The 23095-nt window shown below is 40.9% G+C and overlaps 2 protein-coding genes across 2 annotated transcripts; one reads left to right on the top strand and one right to left on the bottom strand.

Annotated features, from left to right (window-relative positions):
* Positions 1-2050: 2050 nt before the first annotated feature.
* On the top strand, positions 2051-16791 carry LOC135077311 (zinc finger CCCH domain-containing protein 18-like). The gene is made up of 17 exons (XM_063971842.1): positions 2051-2406; positions 3168-3950; positions 4034-4191; positions 4397-4540; positions 4793-4928; positions 5765-5915; positions 6248-6400; positions 7083-7236; positions 7750-7931; positions 10224-10389; positions 11065-11282; positions 12339-12404; positions 14205-14358; positions 15009-15096; positions 15568-15685; positions 15965-16047; positions 16168-16791. The coding sequence occupies exons 2-17, from the start codon at positions 3170-3172 to the stop codon at positions 16305-16307; spliced, it is 2892 nt and encodes a 963-aa protein (XP_063827912.1). The 5' UTR covers positions 2051-2406; positions 3168-3169; the 3' UTR covers positions 16308-16791.
* Positions 16792-16802: 11 nt separating this feature from the next.
* LOC135077613 (ribonucleases P/MRP protein subunit POP1) lies at positions 16803-20137 on the bottom strand. Its single transcript, XM_063972165.1, has 4 exons — positions 18609-20137; positions 18166-18527; positions 17760-18038; positions 16803-17113 (listed from the first exon to the last, which is right to left on the bottom strand). Exons 1-4 carry the CDS (start codon positions 19996-19998, stop codon positions 16805-16807), a joined length of 2340 nt encoding a protein of 779 aa, XP_063828235.1. The 5' UTR covers positions 19999-20137; the 3' UTR covers positions 16803-16804.
* Between the last annotated feature and the right edge of the window lie 2958 nt (positions 20138-23095).

Raw genomic sequence — 23095 nt, 5'->3', positions numbered from 1 at the left:
TAAACATTCAATTTCTCATTATCACAGCTCGTCCATTCCTGACTACAGAGCGTGCGAATATCATATCGTAGAATCACAATAAATACAGCTGATCAGGGCGTGATGACCCTCGATCAGGAAACCAAACCATTACAGCTGGCCCGGGCGCGAAGCCCGACCAGGAAACCAAAACATTACAGCTGGCCCGGGCGTGAGGCCCCTTCGACCAGGAAACCGGGGTTTAGGTAACATGGCCCGACGCGCAAGGCTTAAGCCAAGGCTCCTTCAACCATTTACCTCAAACCGCACCACTACTACTGCTGATCCAGGCATGCAGCCATGCGACCAGGAAACCAGGGTTTAGGTAACATGGCCCGACGCGCAAGGCATAAGCCAAGGCTCCTTCAACCATTTACCTCAAACCGCACCACTACTACTGCTGATCCAGGCATGCAGCCGTGCGACCAGGAAACCAACATTACACCAGCGTGGCCCGGGCGTAAACAGCCCCTTCAACCACGGCAACAGGGCGGCCCGGGCGCCCTTGGCCCGGCCCCCTCAACTCACTCACTCACAAAGGCCCTTCCAGTTTACGTCAATCACAATAGTTTCCGTCAACCTGCCCCAACTCTCAACGTCTGAGTCAGCATCCTCCATGTAAAACTTGATGAGTTGCGTAGCGTAGGTGTGCATGCTGAAAGATTTATCTCCTTTGAATAGTGCCCTTCGAATCCCACTTCTGATAAAGGCACTGGGTCTCTATCAGAAGGAACTCTAAGGGTGGAATCTCCATTGGCGTGGGTTAACGGGCAAGGAGATAATATCTTGGATGGTTGACAATCACTTTTCCTACAATTTAACGTTCCACCAAACTCAACACGCTTTCAAAGATAACCTCGCAGCCGCCTGCTCACACTTGACATGACATAACTGATTTGACAGTTATCTTTTTCTGCGCATCAGTGGGGTGTTACGTTTAGGAATCACAAACCTTCCGCTCTACAGATGTATACAGATAACATAATATTAAGATTGGTACTATTAATCATCAATAATAATTTGCAGCATCTGTGTCCGGCGCCGACAAATATAATTTATTGGAGTGATTGCAGAAGTTTAAAACTTTTGATTTTTAATTATTATCAATAAATGGTTAAACAGCAATGAAAAAAAATATTTATTTATTTCATTAATAATCATTTTTCCATTATTTCAGTGGGTCTAGACAAAGTGCACATTATAATCGCAAACCAGCCGTAAAATGGTTGAAAAGCCTTTTTTTGTATGGGGTTTTGACGGATTTGATTTTCAATTTGATCAAAATGTGCAACTTTAGACAAGTTGCAAGGGGGCAGGTTATCCCAATGCGATAGATAAGAGTAAGTAGAAAAGTAGATTAAAAATTCACTATGAGTGTAAAGCATAATTTTATTTGTACTTTATTTTTGCAAGTTGAATTGTTTCGATGTGTGATCGTTCTGCAACCCTTGACAAGTGGCTAAACGTAATTGGTAATTTCAAAATGGGTCCTTTTGCGCTTTGTTGCACCTGCACCACTAAATTAATGTTAATGTTGTCTAAGAAAATTTAACTTTGAATTTTATAATCTTATTATATTTTTCATTCAATCAATCAATCAAAATTGAAGATTCATTAGAATCTCATCTCAATAGTCAGCGCAGTTCAGGAAAAAGTTTAAACGGAATGCAGATTAATGTCAAGATCCAAACAGTAGAATGTCATTATTATGCCAATTTGTTGGTTTAAAAATCCACAAAACAACTCAAGAGCACAATGGAAAAATATAAATAGGTGACGTGGCAATGTTCCTTACTAAACACCTCAATAAAAAATACAGATGATTTTAAAAGTAATTTATTAAATTACAGCAGAATGTACGAAGCTGATGCGGGCCGCTAGTAATGATTAAACGAGCTACTAGAAATTGAACAGAGCTCAACTTCAATTGAATGAAATATAGACATCCCTATGTGTAAACTTTTGACGGCTCCTCCCTTCTTTTTTTGATGCGCGTACTCTTTAGTTTATGGAATTTGATGACTTCGCTTCGATGAGAAAAGCTCTCTTGCGGCGCATTTTTAAGGATTTTTTTGTTAATTATTTGAATCAGCAAGAAAGTTACCGTCTAATCCATCTCGTTTAAGGTAAGGGCGTAAGTTAACCCTCCGGAAGTACTGGAAAGTGATTATTTATTATGTTCATATATTTCCTTCTGTATCACAGCCATGTTGAAGTAGTGTTGATTTTACTAAGTTTTCGTCAGTTATCGTTGTAAGAAGTTGTTCACAAGTAAATGTGACAGACCCAAGTTTCGTTTGTGTTGTGATTATAAAGTTGAAAAGTCTTTGCAATATGAAAAGTGTTCTAAAGTGCCACCGATTCTGGCGTCGAGGCGTCATCTGCAAGGTAAGGCTGGATGTCTTCAATATACATCTGAACGTAGCAATAAATCAGAGACTTCGTTCACATCAAACAATTTGCCTAATAAATTTTAAAAACATTGATCAATAATGGCCAATTTTGATCCAGGTAACATGCAGTGATTTTCCCAGATCATTTGCATAATTATTTGCGTTTATTACACCAGGTCTATGCAGTAAAAGTTGTACTTTGTTATTAATTTATAAGTTTTTTCATAATAAATTGTAATTTCATTGAATGTAAAACTATGGCAATGAAATTCTCGTAAAATAAAAAAAAATATTTTAGATTTATCAATTCCTTGTATTTACACGCTTAATTTTTTGTATGATTTCAATTTAGATAACAATGCAAAAGATAATGCAAGTTTAATTGCTTTTTTCTGAGAAAGTTTGTGTGCATTTATCTACTAACAAAAATGTATTCAGGTGATTGAAACTGATTTTGCAATTAAATACCCCATTTTAGAGACTTAACTATTTGGCACAAAATTATTCTATTTTATTACCTTGAGGATTTGTTAGTTGAAGCATTAAAATTTTCAGATGTAACAGATTTGCATTATGTGAAGTTAGATTACATGACATGGAAATCTTCTTTGTTCACAATCAATAATTTCTTTTTTTGCTAAGTCTCTGTATTGGTGTCTCAAAGTGCAAGTGTAAAACAATAAAATTAAATATGCTTCGGGTTGGGTGTTAAACAATTATTAACAACCATCATCATGCAATCATGTCTGATTTCAGGAATGGATTCTGAAGACTCTCGAGATGGTAGTGGGGAAGCCCAATCATCTTCGAGTAGTAGCAGTTCCAGTTCAAGAAGTAGACGAAGTTCTTCTTCAGATAGAAGTGAAAGCTCTAAAAAAGGTCCAAAGTCACCTCCCAAATCGCCACCATCGCCGAGATCCAATGGACCCCGCTCTCCTTCCCCAGAAAGTAGATCGCCATCACCATCTATGCGATCCACGTCCAAACCACCGCAATCTCCCGGCAACTTGAGCGGTGCTCATTCAGACATTAACTCCCCTGAGAATTCCATGCCAGCATCACCAGCTGCCCCAAAATCTCCTGATGCTCCAAAATCCCCAAGTGACGTAGGTTCAAATATTGGCTCACCGGAGAGGCCTCATGACTACACATCTCCTCCTCCAACTGGTGGAGGCCCCAAATCTCCTCGCAGCCCTGCCAGTTCTGCCCCTGGCTCACCTGTCAATACGTCCCGTCCTGTATCCCCTGATTCTGTATCACAACCCACACAGCCTTTAAGGAAGAGAGAGCCTCGGACACCATCGTCTAGTCCATCACCAGATAGGTCATCGGTGAGATCATCACCTCGTAGATCTCCAGTAGCTAATAAAAATGCCTGGAGTCCAAAAGATAAATGGAGGAGGCATACCAAAGCAGAGCAGAAGATGGTTTCAATGCCTCGAGCACGTAGTAGGTCAGAGTCAAGTCAATCAAGTAGGAGTTCTTCGTACAACAAGCGTGCTAGTACAAAGGATCCTGCTACTGAAGAAATTTCTGATGGTGAGAAAGTAATGTTATATTGCAGAAAGATGAGCAATGAAATATATTTTTTTAAAACATTAAATGCATCAATTTATTTTTAGGTGAGATGGAATCTGATCAAGATGACAGAAAATCTCAGAGTAAATCAGTTGCAAGTGAAAAGAATGAGGGGAAGGATCTTAATATTAGTCATGAAGACCTCTCTGATGTATCAGATTTGGATTCTGTAGGACCAGACGATTCAGAAAAGGAACCAAAGGTGAGACTTAACAGCTTATCTAATGCTTCAACGCTTGCAGATCGCCATCGCCGGCGCGATCACGGCGCGATCATAGGGAAATGACAGGTCGCATGAACTGTCATGGGTCGTGCGACCTGTCATTGGCCTTTGATCGGGTATATTAGGCATATTATGTACTTATTTTGTAATTGTTACTTAATTTTATTGATTTCCTTTGTTACAGCGAAAATTACCTCAATCATCACCTGAAAGAAAGTCAGATAGTAGAAATAATATAAATGGAAATGCAAACAATAAAACCAGTACACAATCATCTCCTAAATCTGATAGTGGGAGTGTAAAACTGGATCATCCAAAACTGGAAAAAGTAAGCAAATTAATTTAATTATGCAACTAACAGGACATCTTAGCCTTTTCACAAAATAAAATTTTTGAAACCACTAGTTTTTTTTATAAGGGTACAGAGCAAGAAACTGGCATCAATGTAAACAGAAGCACCCCTTATATTATTTAGAAATTACTTTCTAAAACTTCACCAAGTTACTTGCTTCATTTGGTCCTACAGTCAGTGGCTTGTGCAGTATAGTGTTTCATTTTAGAAATATTATTTTTGAATTAGGTGCCTCAAGAAAAAACAAGTAATACAGAAGATGGGGAGGAACAACTAGACTTTGAAGCAGAGGAAGGAGAATGTATAGAGCCCAAACAGAATGAGCAGCCAAATGGAGATGCAAGTGCTAAAGGATCTGAAAGAGGTAACATGGGTTTTATGAACTGTATAAACAGCTCTTCCTTAAGATTTTGTACATGCCAAAGACAAGCTGACGTCACTTTTTAAGCAACTTATGCCTGTTTTTACGATCAATCCCTAATTTTTAAAGGAATTTTGTTTTCATTGAGGTTACTTAATAACTTTTAAAAAAAATAAAACCGACTTCAAATGCGTGAACACAAAAAAAAACTAAAAATTGAAAATATTGCGTATAAAAAAGTTTATCCCCAATTTTCCACCCTTGGGGGTGAAATATTTTCTTCAAATTCGCATGAAACCACCCTTTTGATAATACCTATTCAACAAAAAAATAATCGTTCAAATTGATTTATAATCGGCGGAGATATTGCGTATAAAAAAGTTCATCCCCAATTTTCCACCCTTGGGGGTTGTTTTTTCTATTATTAAATTTAAATGGGACCACCCTTGAGGTATTACCTATACGCAGAAAAAAGATTTGTTCAAATCGGTTCATAATTGGCGGAGTTATCGCGTAACAAACATAGAAAAAAAAAAAAAAAAAAAACATACGGGTCGAATTGAGAACCTCCTCCTTTTTTTGAAGTCGGTTGAAAATTAGGGATAGATCGAGCATTAGTCGACAATTGATTGATTATGATTTTATGATGGTATCAAAGGTGCTAAAAATAGTATTTTAACATTAAACTCAAATAATTAGGTCTTCAAGGATAGAATTGTGTTTTCTTTTTTTAACTGTGCGCCTTGGTTTATAATGTCAACAACCCAATTTTGGTTGTTGTTGGTCCACCATCACCGAGCATGAATGAATGAATGTCACCTCAAATGGCATATTTGCAGAAGAAATAAAAGCCGGTCGCAGATCGCGCGGCTCCTCGCTGGAAGAGGGCGAAGTCTCGGACGAGGCGGAGCGGCGCCCCGAGGAGAGCGAGCCGCGCCCCGTGTGCCGATTCTTCTCAAGGGGCGCCTGTACTTGGGGCGTCAGCTGCAGGTAATAATACCATAGCGTTTGGTTAGAATCAGATTAAGCTCCTCGCTAGAAGAGGGCGAAGTCTCGGACGAGTCGGAGCGGCGCCCCGAGGAGAGCGAGCCGCGCCCCGTGTGCCGATTCTTCTCAAGGGGCGCCTGCACTTGGGGCGTCAGCTGCAGGTAATAACATCCATAGCGTTTGGTTAGAATCAGATTAAGCTCCTCGCTAGAAGAGGGTGAAGTCTCGGACGAGTCGGAGCGGCGCCCCGAGGAGAACGAGCCGCGCCCCGTGTGCCGATTCTTCTCAAGGGGCGCCTGTATTTGGGGCGTCAGCTGCAGGTGATAAATTTATAGCGTTTGGTTAGAATACAGCCGGGACAGGTCAAGCTTCTCGCTGGAAGAGGGCGAAGTCTCGGACGAGGCGGAGCGGCGCCCCGAGGAGAGCGAGCCGCGCCCCGTGTGCCGATTCTTCTCAAGGGGCGCCTGTACTTGGGGCGTCAGCTGCAGGTAATAATATTCATAGCTTTTGGTTACCATACCTCAATACCCTCAAACACATTTTACTTTGTGTATTTCATTTATCGATTTCAGTTTGAATTTCTATAATTAATCTATGTAGACTAATAGTGTACCTGAGAACGAGAAACACATTGCTATGTGCTGTGTAAGCATAAAACTAAATGTACTACTAGTTTATCGACATCAATACGTGACCTTTTCTAATAAGTCTTTTTACTATTTCTTGTTATGAATTAAATATGTTAATTATAACTTACGACTCTTGATCGCGATTCTAGCATGATCTAAACCTACTAATTTGTGCTGTTCGGACACGTTTAGCTACTAAAATTACTCACCACTCGCCTAAATTACTCAACTAAAGCCCGGTCTGTGAGCACGTAGAATTTTGTCCAATGACCCCAAGCTACCCATCCTTATCGGTCGCGCGTAATTATATTGCTGTCGCGACTGTGCGACCGGCGCCCGCAGTGAGTGTGCGAGGGCGACAGCAATATAATTACGCGCGTCATTAGACAAAATTCTATGTGCACACAGACCAGACTTATAGTGGGAACAAGTAGGTTGGCTATTCAGAACCATTTGACAACTAATTCAAATTCGAAGCTTGTGATGTCATTTGTAAGGTTCCAAATCGCCTAGCGTTTACAACACTATCATTTCCCCTCAGATTCCTCCACCCGGGCGTGACGGACAAAGGCAACTACAACATGTTCGACGTGGTCCGCGGCGTGCCGGCCAGCGGGCCCTACCCCGCCGCGCCGCCACGAGACGTGGCCCCGCCCGAGTCAGCCTGGGAGCGCGGCCTGCGGACAGCTAAAGAGGTATTTTTCTTTTTTTTCTGGCTCGAATAAAAGGTCACAAGTTGTGACCTTTTATTCGAGCGGGGCGTCGTCACAGGGCGATACGACGCGGCGCAGACCAATTAGACCAATTTGTGACGTCGCCCCGCTCGAGTCAGCCTGGGAGCGCGGCCTGCGGACAGCTAAAGACGTCATTATTTATTTCTTTTTTAAATATTTTTGACACGGATTAAAGAGGTCAACACACTGTGCGTTGTTGGACATAATTTAAACTTGGTCCGCGTCGCGTCGTGTCGCCCCAAGACGTCGCCTATCCCGAGTCCGCTTGGGAGCGCGGCCTGCGGACAGCTAAAGAGGTCACTGCACTACCATTTAATAAGTCACGTCATTAGCCTATCGATCTCAATAGAGCGTAAAATTGTGACGTCATAAGTCTTTTACGACGTCACAACTAAAAGTTGGTAACCAAACTAACCAACATAATGTTTTATAGAATGTCCTGTGATTAAATTGAACTTATGTTTTCCCCAACAGATGCTCCGGATAGCGAACAAGCGTAAAGAGCAAGACATGGACTTCGAGGAGAAGAAGCTCCATCTATCAGTGGGCGGCGTGGTGCATGACCCTGATGCGGAGCTGGCGTACGCAGCCGCTGCCGTGGGAGCCTCGCCGCCGCGTGCTCACGACGCCGCGCATAGGGACCCTGATGTGTATAGGTAGGTGTAGGACCCTATTTTTGAACAATCGATTATTAATCGATATACACCGCGCTCAGAGACCTGATGTGTAATGGTGAGTGCCGCTAGCTGAATGTAGGAGCTGGTGTATGCCACTGCCGGCGTCCGTGCAGCATCAAAAGTTAAAGTATGTAGCTATATCTATAACCCTTATTGACCTACAATAGGTTACGCTAATAAGGTCCCCATGCCTCACACGGGGCTGGTGTATTGCGCCGCCGTGTGTAACATCAAAAGTTAAAGAAACTCCATCTATCCGTGGGCGTTGTGGTGCATGACCCCGACGAGGAGCTGGCTTACGCAGCCGCCGCCGCATGCGCATGATGCCGCGCATAGAGACCCTGATATGTACAGGTACGTAGCTAGCAATCGATATTGTCTTAGCAACCAATGCTGTCGATTAATAATCGATACACTCGATCGTGCAGCACATCGCGGACAGGTTATCGGATACGAGCATGTATTGCTGCCAATTAAACCTAGGGCTATACGTTGCACTAATAGAGGCTCATGCCCCACGCGGGCTGGTGTATGCTCGTGAGTGCAACATCAAAAGCTGAAGAAGCTCCATCTATCAGTGGGCGGCGTGGTGCATGACCCTGATGCGGAGCTGGCGTACGCAGCCGCCGCCGTGGGAGCCTCGCCGCCGCGTGCGCATGATGCCGCGCATAGAGACCCTGATGTCTATAGGTACGTGCCTGCTGCTAAACGTAGGTATAGGCCTACTTTACCTATAGAGGTACCGCGTCAATAGCGTCACACGCCCCAAGCACAAAATATAACAGAAGGTAAACTCATGTATGTACCTCGCTTTGCATACCTCTCTCCCTCGCACGCTCGGCCGTCGCGCTAGGGTTGTCTTGTCATGTGTTGCGTTTATTTCGTTATGATAGAAAAATGTTACTCTTAATACTATGCAAGAAAGACAATAACAGATATCCACGTATACTTATTTATATTTAGTACGTTATTATAGTAATAGTTTGCAAACAAATACACGAGAAGGAATTAGTATTTAGTTGAGTGGTTGACACTATTATCCAACTATATAATATTATAAATGCGAAAGTTTGGATGTCTGGATGTTTGTTGCTCTTTCACGCAAAAACTACTGAACGGATTTTGATGTAACTTTACAGTATTATTGTTTATCCAACTAATATTATAAATGCGAAAGTAACTCTGTCTGTCTGTCTGTCTGTCTGTCTGTCTGTCTGTTACGCTTTCCCGCTTAAACCTCGCAACCGATTTTGATGAAATTTGGCATAGAGATAGTTTGAGTCCCGGGAAAGAACATAGGATAGTTTTTATCCCGGTTTTTGAAACAGGGACGCGCGCGATAAAGTTTTTCTGTGACAGACAAAATTCCACGCGGGCGAAGCCGCGGGCGGAAAGCTAGTTGTTTATAACCCTGAATAACATAGGCTATAATTTATGACGATCTGTGACAAACTAAATTTCACGCGGGTGAAGCCGCGGGCAAAAGCTAGTTATCCAATAATTCCTAAAACCTCTCTAAAACAATTCGATATTCCTAATAATTGAGTTGGCTTTCAATTTCAATTGAAATTCAAATAAATAACTTACTTACCTCCCCGAATCAACTGGTAATTTAAAAAATGAAAATTCGGTATTTAATGATGAGTTTAAGCATAATACCGAACAATTATAATACGACTTTTTTGGTTCACTCATTTTCGTCAATTTCGCAAAACAAAATAATAATATCACAGGCGGTTGACCGGCGCGTGACTCAAGCGAACCACAGCGAACGTGTGGCGAACGTCTGTCGCGCCACGTCGCGCTCGCATTCGTCCAAGACAGTCTTGCTAGAGCGGTGTCTATGTGTGCGTGGCTCGAGCGCGTTTAGTATGGAGTTTGTCTTCTGTTATATTTTGTGCCCCAAGCGGAACTGGTGTGGTGTACGCCGACGTCTCTGTGAGTGCGTAGCCGCCACGCGAACACGCGTCACGTTGCTGAATGTAAGCTTTGTCACGCCACTAGGGACCCACGCCCCTACGCGAAGCTGGTCTATTCCGTTGGTTATATTGGGCCCCATATTTTTTAAACTTCATTAATCGATACAATATCCAATCGCGCACGCGTACCCTTATGTATACAGCTCTACGTAGGCCTATACACGCCACTAGCAACCCACGTCAGAACCTAGCTAAAACATGTGCCATTTTCTAAGCAACAAACATAAACTGCATCTACTGGAAAATCATCTACTTACGAATGATGATTTTTAAAATATACCTTATCCAGTAGGGCATACGGCGCGCCGCCGATGTACCGCGGCCGGTACCCGCGGCCGGCGGACGAGCGCGAGCGTTACTACGAGCACGAGCGAGGCTACGAGCGCGAGCGCGCGTACGAGCGCCCGCCGCACTACGACGAGCGCGCGCAAATGCAGGACCCCAATGCATATCACAAGGTAAATATACTACTTTGTTACCAACTGGTACAAAGTCCTAGTAAAAAATCTCAACCATTGTAAGGCAAGCCAAACTGTTGATTTCCAATCGTTGTAACTATGCAGGTGCATTATCCTTCTTTCTTGCGCTCGCCACTCTGACAGATATGTCAAAATCCACCAATCACGCAGCAGTAAGACCCCACACGTGACGTGGAGTCCCGCCATCTAGCGGATCTTTCAAACGCGAAAACCCTCATTCACTCAAATTAAAATGAAAAATTGACTTACACTTACAGATATGTACCATTCTAGACTGCATCCCACTTAACATCAGGTGCGGTTGTGGTCAAATACCTGCCTTGTTATGCATAACAAAAACAAAAACTTTTAGAGTAGGCGCACACTGTTGATTTTTCGTCGGCCGATAGTTTAGTCGGGCAGTTGATCAGTATGGGCATGTATGGGAGTGCGCACGCTACGCCGATTCCATTTGGCCGATTCATCATACAATTTAAAATCGTGCACAACTATCGGCCAACTAAAAATCAACGGTGTGCGCCTACTCTTATGTCCTTTTTAGAAACTAGTTATGACGTCACGTACTCACGTCTTTGATTTCAAACTTATTGAAAACTTATTTCACCAATAAAGTAATTGGTTGTTTTACATTTTATTTCATATTTATCATAACAGAGACGTCTGCGCTCCTCCCGCGAAGTGATAGTCCAACGGGCCGAAGTAGAGCGACGGGAAGGTCGCGAGCCGCGAGACACTCGCGAGGGGAGAGAGGGGCGAGACGGGCGCGGGCGGGAGGGCCGCGGCGACGAGTGGGCCGACCCGTGGATGCGGCAGGAGCCCGCCGCGCGACGACGTCGCCCGCCCTCCTCTGATGATTCGTACTCGTCTACAAGGTACGTTTGGGAATGTGAGGAGCATCGGATCGGCGGTTGAGATTGGGTTGCACGGATAGATTTTGTTTTTTTATTTCTGGGACATGTCATTTTGTTGTTGAATTGGGCGCGTGATGTGCCTTTGGTTGGAGAAAAATAGATTGTCATATTTGAACCATATTGAATTTGGGCGAAAATGCAAAACCAAACGATAGTATGCGGTTTGAAGGAGTGATTATGTGTACTCGCTGTCGTGATAATTATTATGAATCAGATGTTAATTTTAAAGTTCTATCTGTGTGAAACCTAATCTAAATCGCCATGTGTCAGATGAAAAGATTACCCAGTAGATCGAGCAATTTGTTCACTTTTCATTTTTTCACGATTGGTGTCTCAATAGTTATCATGATTTTACAAGCTTTACGCTCGATTTGCCGGATTTTGATCAAATTTTTCACTGTAGAAAAATATTGACCACTTAATGCACTAAAATAAAAAGTTTTTGAAAATGGATAATGATTGCTCAGTTATTATTGGTTAAGCCGTGAATGAACATTGAAAATTATTTATTGCATAGCCTGTTTTTTTTTATTTTGCCACTTGATTATTTAAGTACATATTTTGAAAACCGCAACATTCCCATTTGTATGTTATTTAGTATATTTTACATAAATACAAGATAAATTTTATTAGTAAAAATAGACTGAGAAAATGTTTATAGATTTATCCTGTCAAAATTATTATTTGATTAATTCTATATTTATTAATTTTGAGTTTTCTCCCCGTCTCCCTCCCGTCCCCGCCGTTGGGTTTCGCTTTCATAACTAACGTGTTTCGGTGTTCGGACTCTGATCTCATCTGAACTGTCATTAACATGCATGTTATTCACTGGGTTTCGCTTTATGCCTGTTGTGTGTGTGCGTGAGTGATCGCGGACCGCGTACGACGTAAAATGGGCGTTATTTGTACATACACCATTGGTGATAATCCCGTGTATGGTCGTGTCATACGTTTGCGTCCGTTGCATGGAGTGCGTGTGCCCCCGTCCCGTTGACCCTACAGCTCTTCAAATTCCAGCTCCCGAAGTTCGAGGTCTCCCGGAGCACGACGCAAGCGAAGGGCATCCTCTTCGTCGAGACAGAGGTGGGTTTTTGTTTTTCTGCGTACAATTTTGTTTGTTAGATAGCCAGATTGCAGTTTGAGGTTTTGGGTGCAACTATTTTTCCAAATTATTTGTGTATGAATATATTTTTTTTAGTGATTTCATTGGTCCTGTTTTGGCCAGTAATTTGATTTTAATTTACCAATATGGACCTAACCCTCTTACTGATTGATTTTTTATGAAAAACTTTATTGAAAATATTTTTTTTTTTCAATTTAGACCAATATTTGGCATTTCTCAATTTCATATTGAATATGACTATGATTTTGATTGATTTACATGTGATAAATTTTAAACGTTAGAATAGGACTATTCGTTTTTTCAGTTAGGCCATTAATTAGTTATAGACAACCCCTTGACTTTCATCAATCACTATGCCAGATACGCACTGCCTAACTGCGCATACGCACGTCACGCCCAAAATTCCCCTCGGTATACAGACTGTCGCCATCGGTGATAGTTCGCGAGACACGCATGGTATCTGCGCGCGCTACCGACTTTATATTCTATCAAATAGAGTCCACAATAAAACAATAATTCCCCTCGGTATACAGACTGTCGCCATCGGTGATAGTTCACGAGACACTCATGTTATCTGCGCGCGCTACGACTCTTATCTTCTATCAAACAGAGTCGACAATAAAGCAATAATTCCCCTCGGTATACAGACTGTCGCCATCGGTGATAGTTCACGAGACACGCATGGTATCTGCGCGCGCTACGACTCTTATCTTCTATCAAATAAGAGTCGAGAATAAAACAATTATTCCTCTCGGTATACAGACTGTCGCCATCGGTGGTAGTCCGCACGCGCTACGTACTCGTGTCTTCTATCAAATAGAGTTCAGCGTTTGCGCAGACTCTATCTTCTATCAAATAGAGTCCACAATAAAACCTAACTCCTCGCTATACAGACTGTCGCCATCGGTGATAGTGCGCGAGCGGCGCATGGCGTCTGCGCGCGCTACGTTTCTGTCTTCTATCAAATATAGTTTAGCGTTTGCTAGACTCTATCTTCTATCAAAAATAGAGTCCACAATGAAACAATATTCCTCTCGGTATACAGACTGTCGCCATCGGTGGTAGTCCGCACGCGCTACGTACTCGTGTCTTCTATCAAATAGAGTTCAGCGTTTGCGCAGACTCTATCTTCTATCAAATAGAGTCCACAATAAAACCTAACTCCTCGCTATACAGACTGTCGCCATCGGTGATAGTGCGCGAGCGGCGCATGGCGTCTGCGCGCGCTACGTTTCTGTCTTCTATCAAATATAGTTTAGCGTTTGCTAGACTCTATCTTCTATCAAAAATAGAGTCCACAATGAAACAATATTCCTCTCGGTATACAGACTGTCGCCATCGGTGGTAGTCCGCACGCGCTACGTACTCGTGTCTTCTATCAAATAGAGTTCAGCGTTTGCGCAGACTCTATCTTCTATCAAATAGAGTCCACAATAAAACCTAACTCCTCGCTATACAGACTGTCGCCATCGGTGATAGTGCGCGAGCGGCGCATGGCGTCTGCGCGCGCTACGTTTCTGTCTTCTATCAAATATAGTTTAGCGTTTGCTAGACTCTATCTTCTATCAAAAATAGAGTCCACAATGAAACAATATTCCTCTCGGTATACAGACTGTCGCCATCGGTGATAGTGCGCGAGCGGCGCATGGCGTCTGCGCGCGCTACGTTTCTGTCTTCTATCAAATAGAGTTCAGCGTTTGCGCAGACTCTATCTTCTATCAAATAGAGTCCACAATAAAACCTAACTCCTCGCTATACAGACTGTCGCCATCGGTGATAGTGCGCGAGCGGCGCATGGCGTCTGCGCGCGCGACTGCTATGAATCCGCCCGCGCCGCGACGTCGCGCGCCCTCGCCCGCTGCTGCGAGGCAGCTGTCTGCTAACCCACCGCCACCTGCCTCACATAGGCATAAGGTAAATGAATAGAATAGAATAGAATACCTTTATTCAGCATTAACATTTATGTGCATACATGTACAGAGGTTAAATATTACTGAGCCATGCTGAAAAGGCGCCAGCTCAGCGAAAATCGTGACATGACACACACAAGTCGTCAAGTCACGAAGCTGGTTTTCAGCGGGTACCAACATGGGGGTTATTACGCCAATTAAGCGCCCATTTGACAGTGACGGTTTATCAATATAAAATATTATACAATTCGTGTCGATTCGTATGACTTCCTGGCAAAAAGGCGCGCAACAGAGGACGCTGCAGTTAAAATAAAATATCAATTTATTTACATAAATACAAAATAAAATATAAAAAAAGGTAGAGACTTTGCAGGATACACCATGAGACGGAAGAAACGCCACTTCATACAAGTTATGATGTGCAAACATTATCTTACACCTGGGAATTTAGAAGACGGATTCGGCCTCCTGTTATTTTTGCACTTCTTTCTTCTGTAAAAGTTCAAGTTCAGTCAAGGTCTTGTCGCGATTCACCCGATCAAAATGACTTGATTTGTTACCAAAAACATCCATGGCTCCATCTATTTGCAAACTAAGCAAAGGTCTGCTATGAGTGTAAGTACAATCGTATTTACAATCTTCTTTTTTGCACAGAATGAAGTGGATCCATACGGACGTAGCAAAGCATCCAGCCGAAATAGAGATAGGAAGAAATACTCAAGGTCATCATCATCAGGTTCAGGTAATTGTTTGCTTTTAACTATAAATCTAATTGACGACAATGTCAAGTCATCTAGGGCATTAGCCAAGGCGCAGACCATCGATTTTTCGTCGGCCGATAGTTTAGTCGGGCAGTTGATCAGTATGGAAGTGCGCACATTACACCGATTTGATTTGGCCGATTCTTCATACAAATTAAAATCGGGCCCTACTATCGGCCAACTAAAAATCGGTGGTCTGCGCCTAGTCTTAGTCTCAACTTTCGATATAGCTAACCCAACTAACTTTTTAGGGCTGCTATAATATTGTAGTTGTTGCAATTCACGAAGGCAAGTGAGCTTTACATGTGTGGTGGCTCGCTACTGTACGTTTTTCAAAAGTTTTGATAGACATTATACTATCGTTATGTGCATGTGCACGTACACACACACAAGTAAAGTACACTCGCCTTCGTAAGTTGCAAGAACTATAATTAATTAACTTCATTTCACAGAATCATCGTCATCGTCGAGCGAGTCCGAGAGCGAATCGCACTCGTCGTCATCGTCTGGCAGTTCGGGAGCAAGGCGAGCGCGGCACGCGAGGCTTCTGAATGCTGCCGCTAGACCTAGGTAAGTTCTTACAAATAGTGATAATCACTAGTTTTACATATTATAACCTAACTCCTTTCCCTCTTCATTCAATTCGTTAATTTATTTATATGCACAATTTGTTAACTCGGCCACACTTTGAAATTAAAAAGTAAATAAAAGTCGTTTTAACATTGATTTTTTCAAAATTAAACTATTGAAATCCGGATATTATACCCGAAAGAATTCGTTCTGTGCGCAAACGCCACGAGAAGAGTGAAGCCATTCAAGTTGAAGATTTAGCAGTCAATTGTTTTACAGATTAAATGCGAAAGCAAGTGCTGCTGGGTTAGCTGCTGCAGTCTCGACAGTCACAAGTAAAAACGAAGCAGTTGATGATAAAGGTAAGAACATGTTGGGAACTATCAATATAATCACGTTCATTATCATCTAAACTCGTACAAACAAATAAATTAAGTAACTTTATCATATTTTTTTGTTTACGAATATTGTTTTTATTTCAGATATTTCTGGCAAGAAACGAGGAGCCACTTCGCCAATAAACCCAGCGCCGGCTAAGAAATCGGTGTCGAGAAGAGAAGAACTGCTCAAACAACTCAAAGCTGTAGAAGACGCAATAGCGAGAAAGCGATCAAAGATATAACATTTCGCTTCAGAAAGTAATTTGTGTGTAATCCAAAATAAACTGATGACTATTTACATAGTCTTATGGCTACAAGACCCAATAGGTCTTCCATATTCAATTAAACTCACGGCTGCTAGTTTACTCAGTCGGGAAGGCTTCTTGTCACGTAGAATCGAGGTCGTACAAATAAGCATTTAAGTTGTAAATACATGGACATGTTAAAAATTTGATCTGGATCCAATATTTAATAAGCATCGCTTATAATATGAATGAATTGTGCCTATCATGGTTATTTTTACATCTATAATTTTGTATACGATAGTTTGACTTACAGTAATACATATACTAACACCAATTTACATAGACTGGAAAATATTTTTGGTATTGTTTGTTCATCACAATGTACGGAATAGAACCTAGGTTGTAGGTTTTATGGTGGATTGACAATTAGAAATGTAATATTCATGTGCAAAATGAATAATAAACGCATTATTTTGTAGAATTTAATGTTTTATTCATGGAACCTTTATAATATTTATATTGGCCAACCTATACTTTCTTGATGAAGTGTTTCGAACTAATACCTGATTTTGTTTGGTTTTGAGAAGCGCATTTAAAGCATTGAATGCTATGTAACCTACGCCACAACTTTGGGATTCAGAAAAGCTGAATGCGCCGTGTGTCAGGTATCCCATGATTTGACGCGCACACGAGTGGCGGACTGATTTTACATCTGATGGTACCCAGAGCTCCCTGATGCTTTTGACATATTCAGATGGTTCTGACTTAGCTTTGTTTTTAGGCCTTGTAGTGGTAGTGTTCACCTGGAAATAAAATTGAAATTATATCAAAATATTTTTACATTCACAATATGGGTACTATTTTTGGGCTAAATGAGTCTAAATAAGTTTGTTTTGAAACAGATGTAGGTATCTCGGGTCCGTGGCCGAGTCCCCCTGTGTTCGACGCACCCGTGGTCGACGCCCCCGGTCAGATAGAAGCAATTTTTAATCAAATGTACAGTCAGTCACAAAAATATTTATAAACGAATAAATATTTATACTGATCGTACAAATAAATGTTTAATATTATTTTACCATAGTGATACCTAAAAATATAATAGGTTTTATTTTAACCTATCATATTTTATCATAGGTTTTATTTACCTATAATAACATGTAAATCGTTTTACTTAATCAAAATAATTGTAACAATCAGTCTTTAAAATAACTCTACTCTCTCTATATTTAATTAACTACAAATAAAAGTTTTAATTATAAAAGTTTTAAGTATTTTTAACAAAAAACTAAATACATAATTTTAAATTGCGTCAAACATGCATGGTTTTCGTTGACTGTACTTAGTGTAAAAGCCGAAAAAAATATGATATTAAATTTATTTAAATCGGGGGCTTCAACCACGGGTGCGTCGAATACTGGGGGACTCGACCACGGACCCGGTATCTCATACCTGGCCATATTGTCCTTTCTTTAGTATTGAAGCTTTTTTCTTCAGTCTTCTAATATTAGCCTTGTGTTCCTTTCGCTTCTTTTTACGCAACACTTCATTTGGATCCTCATGGTGCGGTTCAAATAGTGAATTAACATTGGAAACATCATCTTTTTCTGGCAAACAGATCAGTGCATTTCGTTTTAGGTTTCCTTTATTGACCATTTTCAGATAAATTGGCACTAAACAAGATGATGATTTTTCGATAGCAGGAAATTCTTTCTTTTGCTGAATGCAGTCCTGTAAATAGGAAGTTGGATATTAGTAGTGAAGGAAGTGTAATAAGATACTTTCATAATAAAATATGAGTATCTTGACAAAACTGGGGAAAATTTATCATGGAAGTATTACAATTTTTGTTATTTACCTGTAGGTTACACAGGAGCTGTTTATCACGTAATACATAAAAGGATTCAACAGATCCACTGCTCCAGTCAGTTAAAAGTATTTTCCATGGGCAAATAAATGGAGAAACAATAGCAAGTTTAATATAATTGACCCTTTTACTGGGTGGTAGTCTGAAATACTTTTCTTTTAACTCTGCTGATATTCTCTCTTCCTCTTCTTTGCCAGATTCAGAATCAGGAGGAAAATAGCACTCCCCCATTTCAAATGTTAAGTGCTCAGATTCACGAAGTCCTCCTGACCGTGCTCCAAACATAATGAATGTTTGCCAGAACGGCAGACCATAACCAGGTGGAATTATGATATCCCAGCCACTTCCATATCCTGAAAATATAATTATTTATTTAATAGAAAGTAGGTACTCAACATTATAACAAGAATTTACGTCTTGTCATAATTTCTTACCAATCTTTTTAAAATCCGGATCTTGTGATCCTGGCCTCTGTACCAAAACGACTGGTACACTTTGTAAAACTGGATCATTCTCATTAATTTCTCCAGGAACTAATCGTGTTTTTGTCACATGTTGTACGAATTTGGCACAACATAATTTTTCTTTTTTTATTACATCATGTAAGTTTGTATTCCATAGATGTGATGTTGATATACTCGGTGGTATGTTTAGGAGATATTGAAGATTTCTTTCTTTCATACTGTTCACTGCTTTTGTGCGAATTTTAGGCCTACTGAGACGAGGATCTTTTACCACTAACCCGATGATCATTCTTTGAGACAATTCTGAAGGAGAAGCCACAGAACTAATATTCTGCCAATATTGTTCTTTTTCTTTAAGATTTGAGAATTCAGAATCACTTGTATTAGATACCCATTTATTCTGTTTGATAGTTTCTAGATTTTGGATACATTTTAGACTGTGAGTAAGTACAGCATGACTTTTAGGACCAGTTAATCGGAACCTGTTGTAAGTTCCAGGGAATAATTTCACTTTTATATTTTCTGAATAATTATTTGTGAGTTTCCTTTTTTTCTCAGGAACTTCATTTATGCTATTTTGTGTATTGCAAAGCAAATCTGTAAATAATGATTCCACTTGCTTGATTTGGGCAGGGTGAACAAATAACCATAAACATTTGTTTGATTCAGTATTGTGCCAAATGAAGGTAACTTTACCAATATACCCAAAAGGATATGACTTGGCTTCATATAAATGGATGGAACCCTCTCTTTTACCATCTACAAAAGCTTTGGCACATACACCAAGCCCACATGAGCTATTTGTTATGTTGCTAAACATTTCTTTTAAAATTTCTACAGGTCCAGTTATTTGGATTGGTGTGTAATAAGAGATATCCTGTAAAAGACAATGGGCAGAGCTTGCTCTGTAACAAGCTCTAAAAGCTTTATCACATGGAGCATATGCAATGCTATAGCTCCAGCGCTTTATCATGTGAAACCTCTTTGCATGCCAAATGTGTGTTTCCAACCAAACATTATTTCTTTGTCGCCTAGTGTATTCCTCTAATAAGTTGCCAGGTCGTCTCCTGTATTTTCGGGATGGCCGTTTTTGCTTTGGAGGTAAGCCACTTTTAGTCAGTTGTTCTAAATGGCCCTCTCTGTGCCTTCTCGGCAATCTCTTCGCGTTATGGCTCATGACTCGACGACGCATGTGAACAGGCAAGGATTGGAAAATTAACTTCGTTTTGCTGGGGCGAAGGATACTTTCAGTCATGGCAGCAATTTCTATGCTTCGGGAAGCTGCAAATTTCAAACTATTCACAGAAAAGGGCAGATGTTCATCGCCACCTAAAGTGGCGTCAAACTCGGAAGATCCCATTTTTGTTACAATTATTTGAATGGTAGGGAAAGGTTGATATTCCTTGAATCACTCGATCGTATTTCTTCGCACAAAAACCATTTAAATTGTAAAAAACAACAAAGCGTGCACTTTTGTGTATAAAATAACCTCTTCGATTTGTTGTTTGTCAATGTCAGTGTCACCTGTGACTGTCAAAAATGACAAATGGTTATTTCCGTTTCGTTTCAGCCATACACTGCCATACACTACTATTTAATTTTTAACTAAGAAAATTTTATAGCCCTTAAAAAATTACAAAAAAGCGAAATTAATTCATCTCTAAGTTAACCTTTGAGTCAAACCGATTTTTAAACTTACTGGACGCCTAGTGAATTTAATTCCAAAGTACCTATATTCCAACTCGATATTGTTTGAATGTGGGTCGTTAAAAACTTGTCCGCTTCCACTGGGAGGTGTACCACAAGTAACCACCTACTGGGCATTAATTTCAATCTGGAAAACGTGTAGCTTTAAGCTTTAAGAATGATTTATACGGTAGGGCAGGTAGGTATGGGCATGTAGGTATGGGCATGTTATTGAGTCGTTACAGGTTCTATTTATTTTCTACAATGGCAGATAATGCTTTATTGCATTAAGTTCGCCTTATGTAATTAAGTACTGATAAATGAGGCAACACAGTCATTAAACAATTTATGCTCTGATTATGATGTCCACTAATGGTCAAGAATTTGCTTTGGTAGTTTCTTTAGGACATTACTTGGGTAACAGGATTTTTGTCGTATTAAATTGGATACCTACCCTGTAGAGATAGAATAAGTAGATTATGTGAAGCTAATCAAGCAAGAAGGACAAGGCTTACCTACTAAACGACTTCTGTGCTCCGTCATTCGCCAAAAATGAGAATCGATCTTATTCATTAAGTAATTTCATTAGTAAACATACTTCAATGTATACTAGTAGTTATTAGTAGTTATTTCATTCCTATTTAGTATGTTGAGATAGGCGCGAAACAGAATGAATCAAGGGCACAATTAACTAACTATCACAAGTGTACAAAATGATGCGTGATAAAAACGCTGTTATATTGTTGTAGACAACTTTTAGATAGGCTACATTATTTAAGCCACAGGACGTTCCACTGCTGAACATAGGCCTCCCTCAATGATTTATATTTTGACAGCAGCCTGCATCTAGCGCCTTCTTGCTACCTTTATGATGTCGTCGGTCCACCATATAGGTCGGTCCACCATATAGGTGGACGTCTCACGCTGCGTTTCCCGGTACATGGCCTCCTCTCCAGATCCTTACTGCCCCATCGGCCGTCAGTTCTGTATAGGGACTATGTGCCCTGCCATTTCAGCTTGCTAAGCCGTTGGACTAATAAGGGATTACGGGTAAAATGCCGCACAGCAAGTAACTTAATCAAGTCTTATTTTTAAACACTTATAGGAATCCAGGGATGCATAGGGAAAGAGCGCCATCTCGATCGATCACCAAATAACCGCCTTGACGATGTTGAACGACATCTTTTTCTCAGGTTTCGAGTAGGTAAACTAATTTATTGAAATTTTTAAACAATTGTTAAAGAAACATACCTGTTCTATTAGTGTTTTAGACATTCGTAGTCATTAAAAAAATTTCACCGCCAATATTATACTTAACCCAAGCGTTAGCTAATCAGTTTTCAGCGCTCTTTTCCTCCAACTCCAATCAATACAGGGCAAGGTGTTTTAAATATTACAGCATTAATTATAATAAAATCCTACCCATTCAAATACCTAACGGTATATCGAAATATTGCTTTGTGCTCCGTGATGTTTTCCTTCCGTGTATTTTGCATGAAGGGGAAAAACGTGGTTGATATGGAAAGTTTCAGCAGGAGATTGCGTGATCTTAATTCCGAAAGGACTGATATTTTTTAAAATATCGTATAATATTATTTGCTGTAAAAGTTTATAATTAAGCGTTTGTGCTAATAGTGGTTCACACAATAATCTACCCAGCCTAGATTAGTACAAACACTACAGAACCACTTTCAGGTACAGGTACGAGTACACGACTAATAACAATTACTTAATAGTACTTACAGTTAGAATAATCCTGAAACTAGTTTCTTGAATTACATTAAATAAATTATTTGAATTACATGAAAGTTCTTTATTAAACTTTTGATTCTTTTCACGGCTTTTATACATTTTTCAGGGCACGAAAATGTAGGGCTGACTACCGTGTTTAATTTACGGTTGTTACAAAACACCTTAGGGTAGCTATTTTTCTTAGTGGTGGTCAAAATTACCTAGGCCAGACACAAAAGATTAATTGGCAGATTAGGTGTTAGGAGCAGCTACAAATGATAAGAGTGCATGGACGTTAACTGCCTAGCTTGCACTTGTTTTATATCTAGTTAATGGTATGGTTGGAGACACTACACTCGAAGTTGTTGACAATTATGTATACCTGGGACAAACAGTCCAGTTAGGTAGGTCCAACTTTGAGAAAGAGGTTAATCGTCGAATCCAACTCGGCTGGGCAGCGTTCGGGAAGCTTCGCGAAATTCTCACGTCCGAAATACCGCAGTGTCTCAAGTCAAAAGTATTTGACCAGTGTGTGTTGCCAGTGATGGTGTACGGATCTGAGACGTGGTCGCTTACTATGGGCCTCATAAGAAGGCTCAAGGTCACCCAAAGAGCGATGGAGCGTGCTATGCTCGGAGTTTCCCTGCGTGATCGAATCAGAAATGAGGAGATCCGTAGGAGAACCAGAGTGACTGACATAGCCCGCAGAATCGATAAAATCAAGTGGCAGTAGGCGGGGCACATAGCTCGAAGAGCTGATGGCCGCTGGGGCAGGAAAGTTCTTGAGTGGCGACCACGAGCCGGAAGACGTAGCGTGGGCAGGCCTCCCACTAGGTGGACCGACGATCTGGTGAAGGTCGCGGGAGGTACCTGGATGCAAGCGGCGCAGGACCGGTCTTTGTGGAAATCCTTGGGGGAGGCCTTTGTCCAGCAGTTGACGTCTTTCGGCTAAAACGAACGAACGAAATAGTATTTCCTGTAATAGGTACCTAAATAAGAGCCAGAGACAAAGGTGTCTGGGTTTCTTCTGCCATTTCTTC

The sequence above is a fragment of the Ostrinia nubilalis genome, chromosome 13, assembly GCF_963855985.1.
Source record: "Ostrinia nubilalis chromosome 13, ilOstNubi1.1, whole genome shotgun sequence".
NCBI classification, from domain to species: domain Eukaryota; kingdom Metazoa; phylum Arthropoda; class Insecta; order Lepidoptera; family Crambidae; genus Ostrinia; species Ostrinia nubilalis.
This window is presented reverse-complemented; position numbering and strand designations above follow the sequence as displayed.

Excerpts from the sequence above, each read along its gene's own strand:
- LOC135077311 (XM_063971842.1), top strand. The coding sequence starts at position 3,170 with ATGGATTCTGAAGACTCTCGAGATGGTAGTGGGGAAGCCCAATCATCT. Across the intron at positions 6,401-7,082 it reads ACTTGGGGCGTCAGCTGCAG|ATTCCTCCACCCGGGCGTGA; the intron begins GTAATAATATTC and ends ATTTCCCCTCAG. Across the intron at positions 16,048-16,167 it reads CGAAGCAGTTGATGATAAAG|ATATTTCTGGCAAGAAACGA; the intron begins GTAAGAACATGT and ends TTTTTATTTCAG.
- LOC135077613 (XM_063972165.1), bottom strand. The coding sequence starts at position 19,998 with ATGGGATCTTCCGAGTTTGACGCCACTTTAGGTGGCGATGAACATCTG. Across the intron at positions 18,528-18,608 it reads TCCGGATTTTAAAAAGATTG|GATATGGAAGTGGCTGGGAT; the intron begins GTAAGAAATTAT and ends TTATATTTTCAG. Across the intron at positions 18,039-18,165 it reads AGCTCCTGTGTAACCTACAG|GACTGCATTCAGCAAAAGAA; the intron begins GTAAATAACAAA and ends TCCTATTTACAG.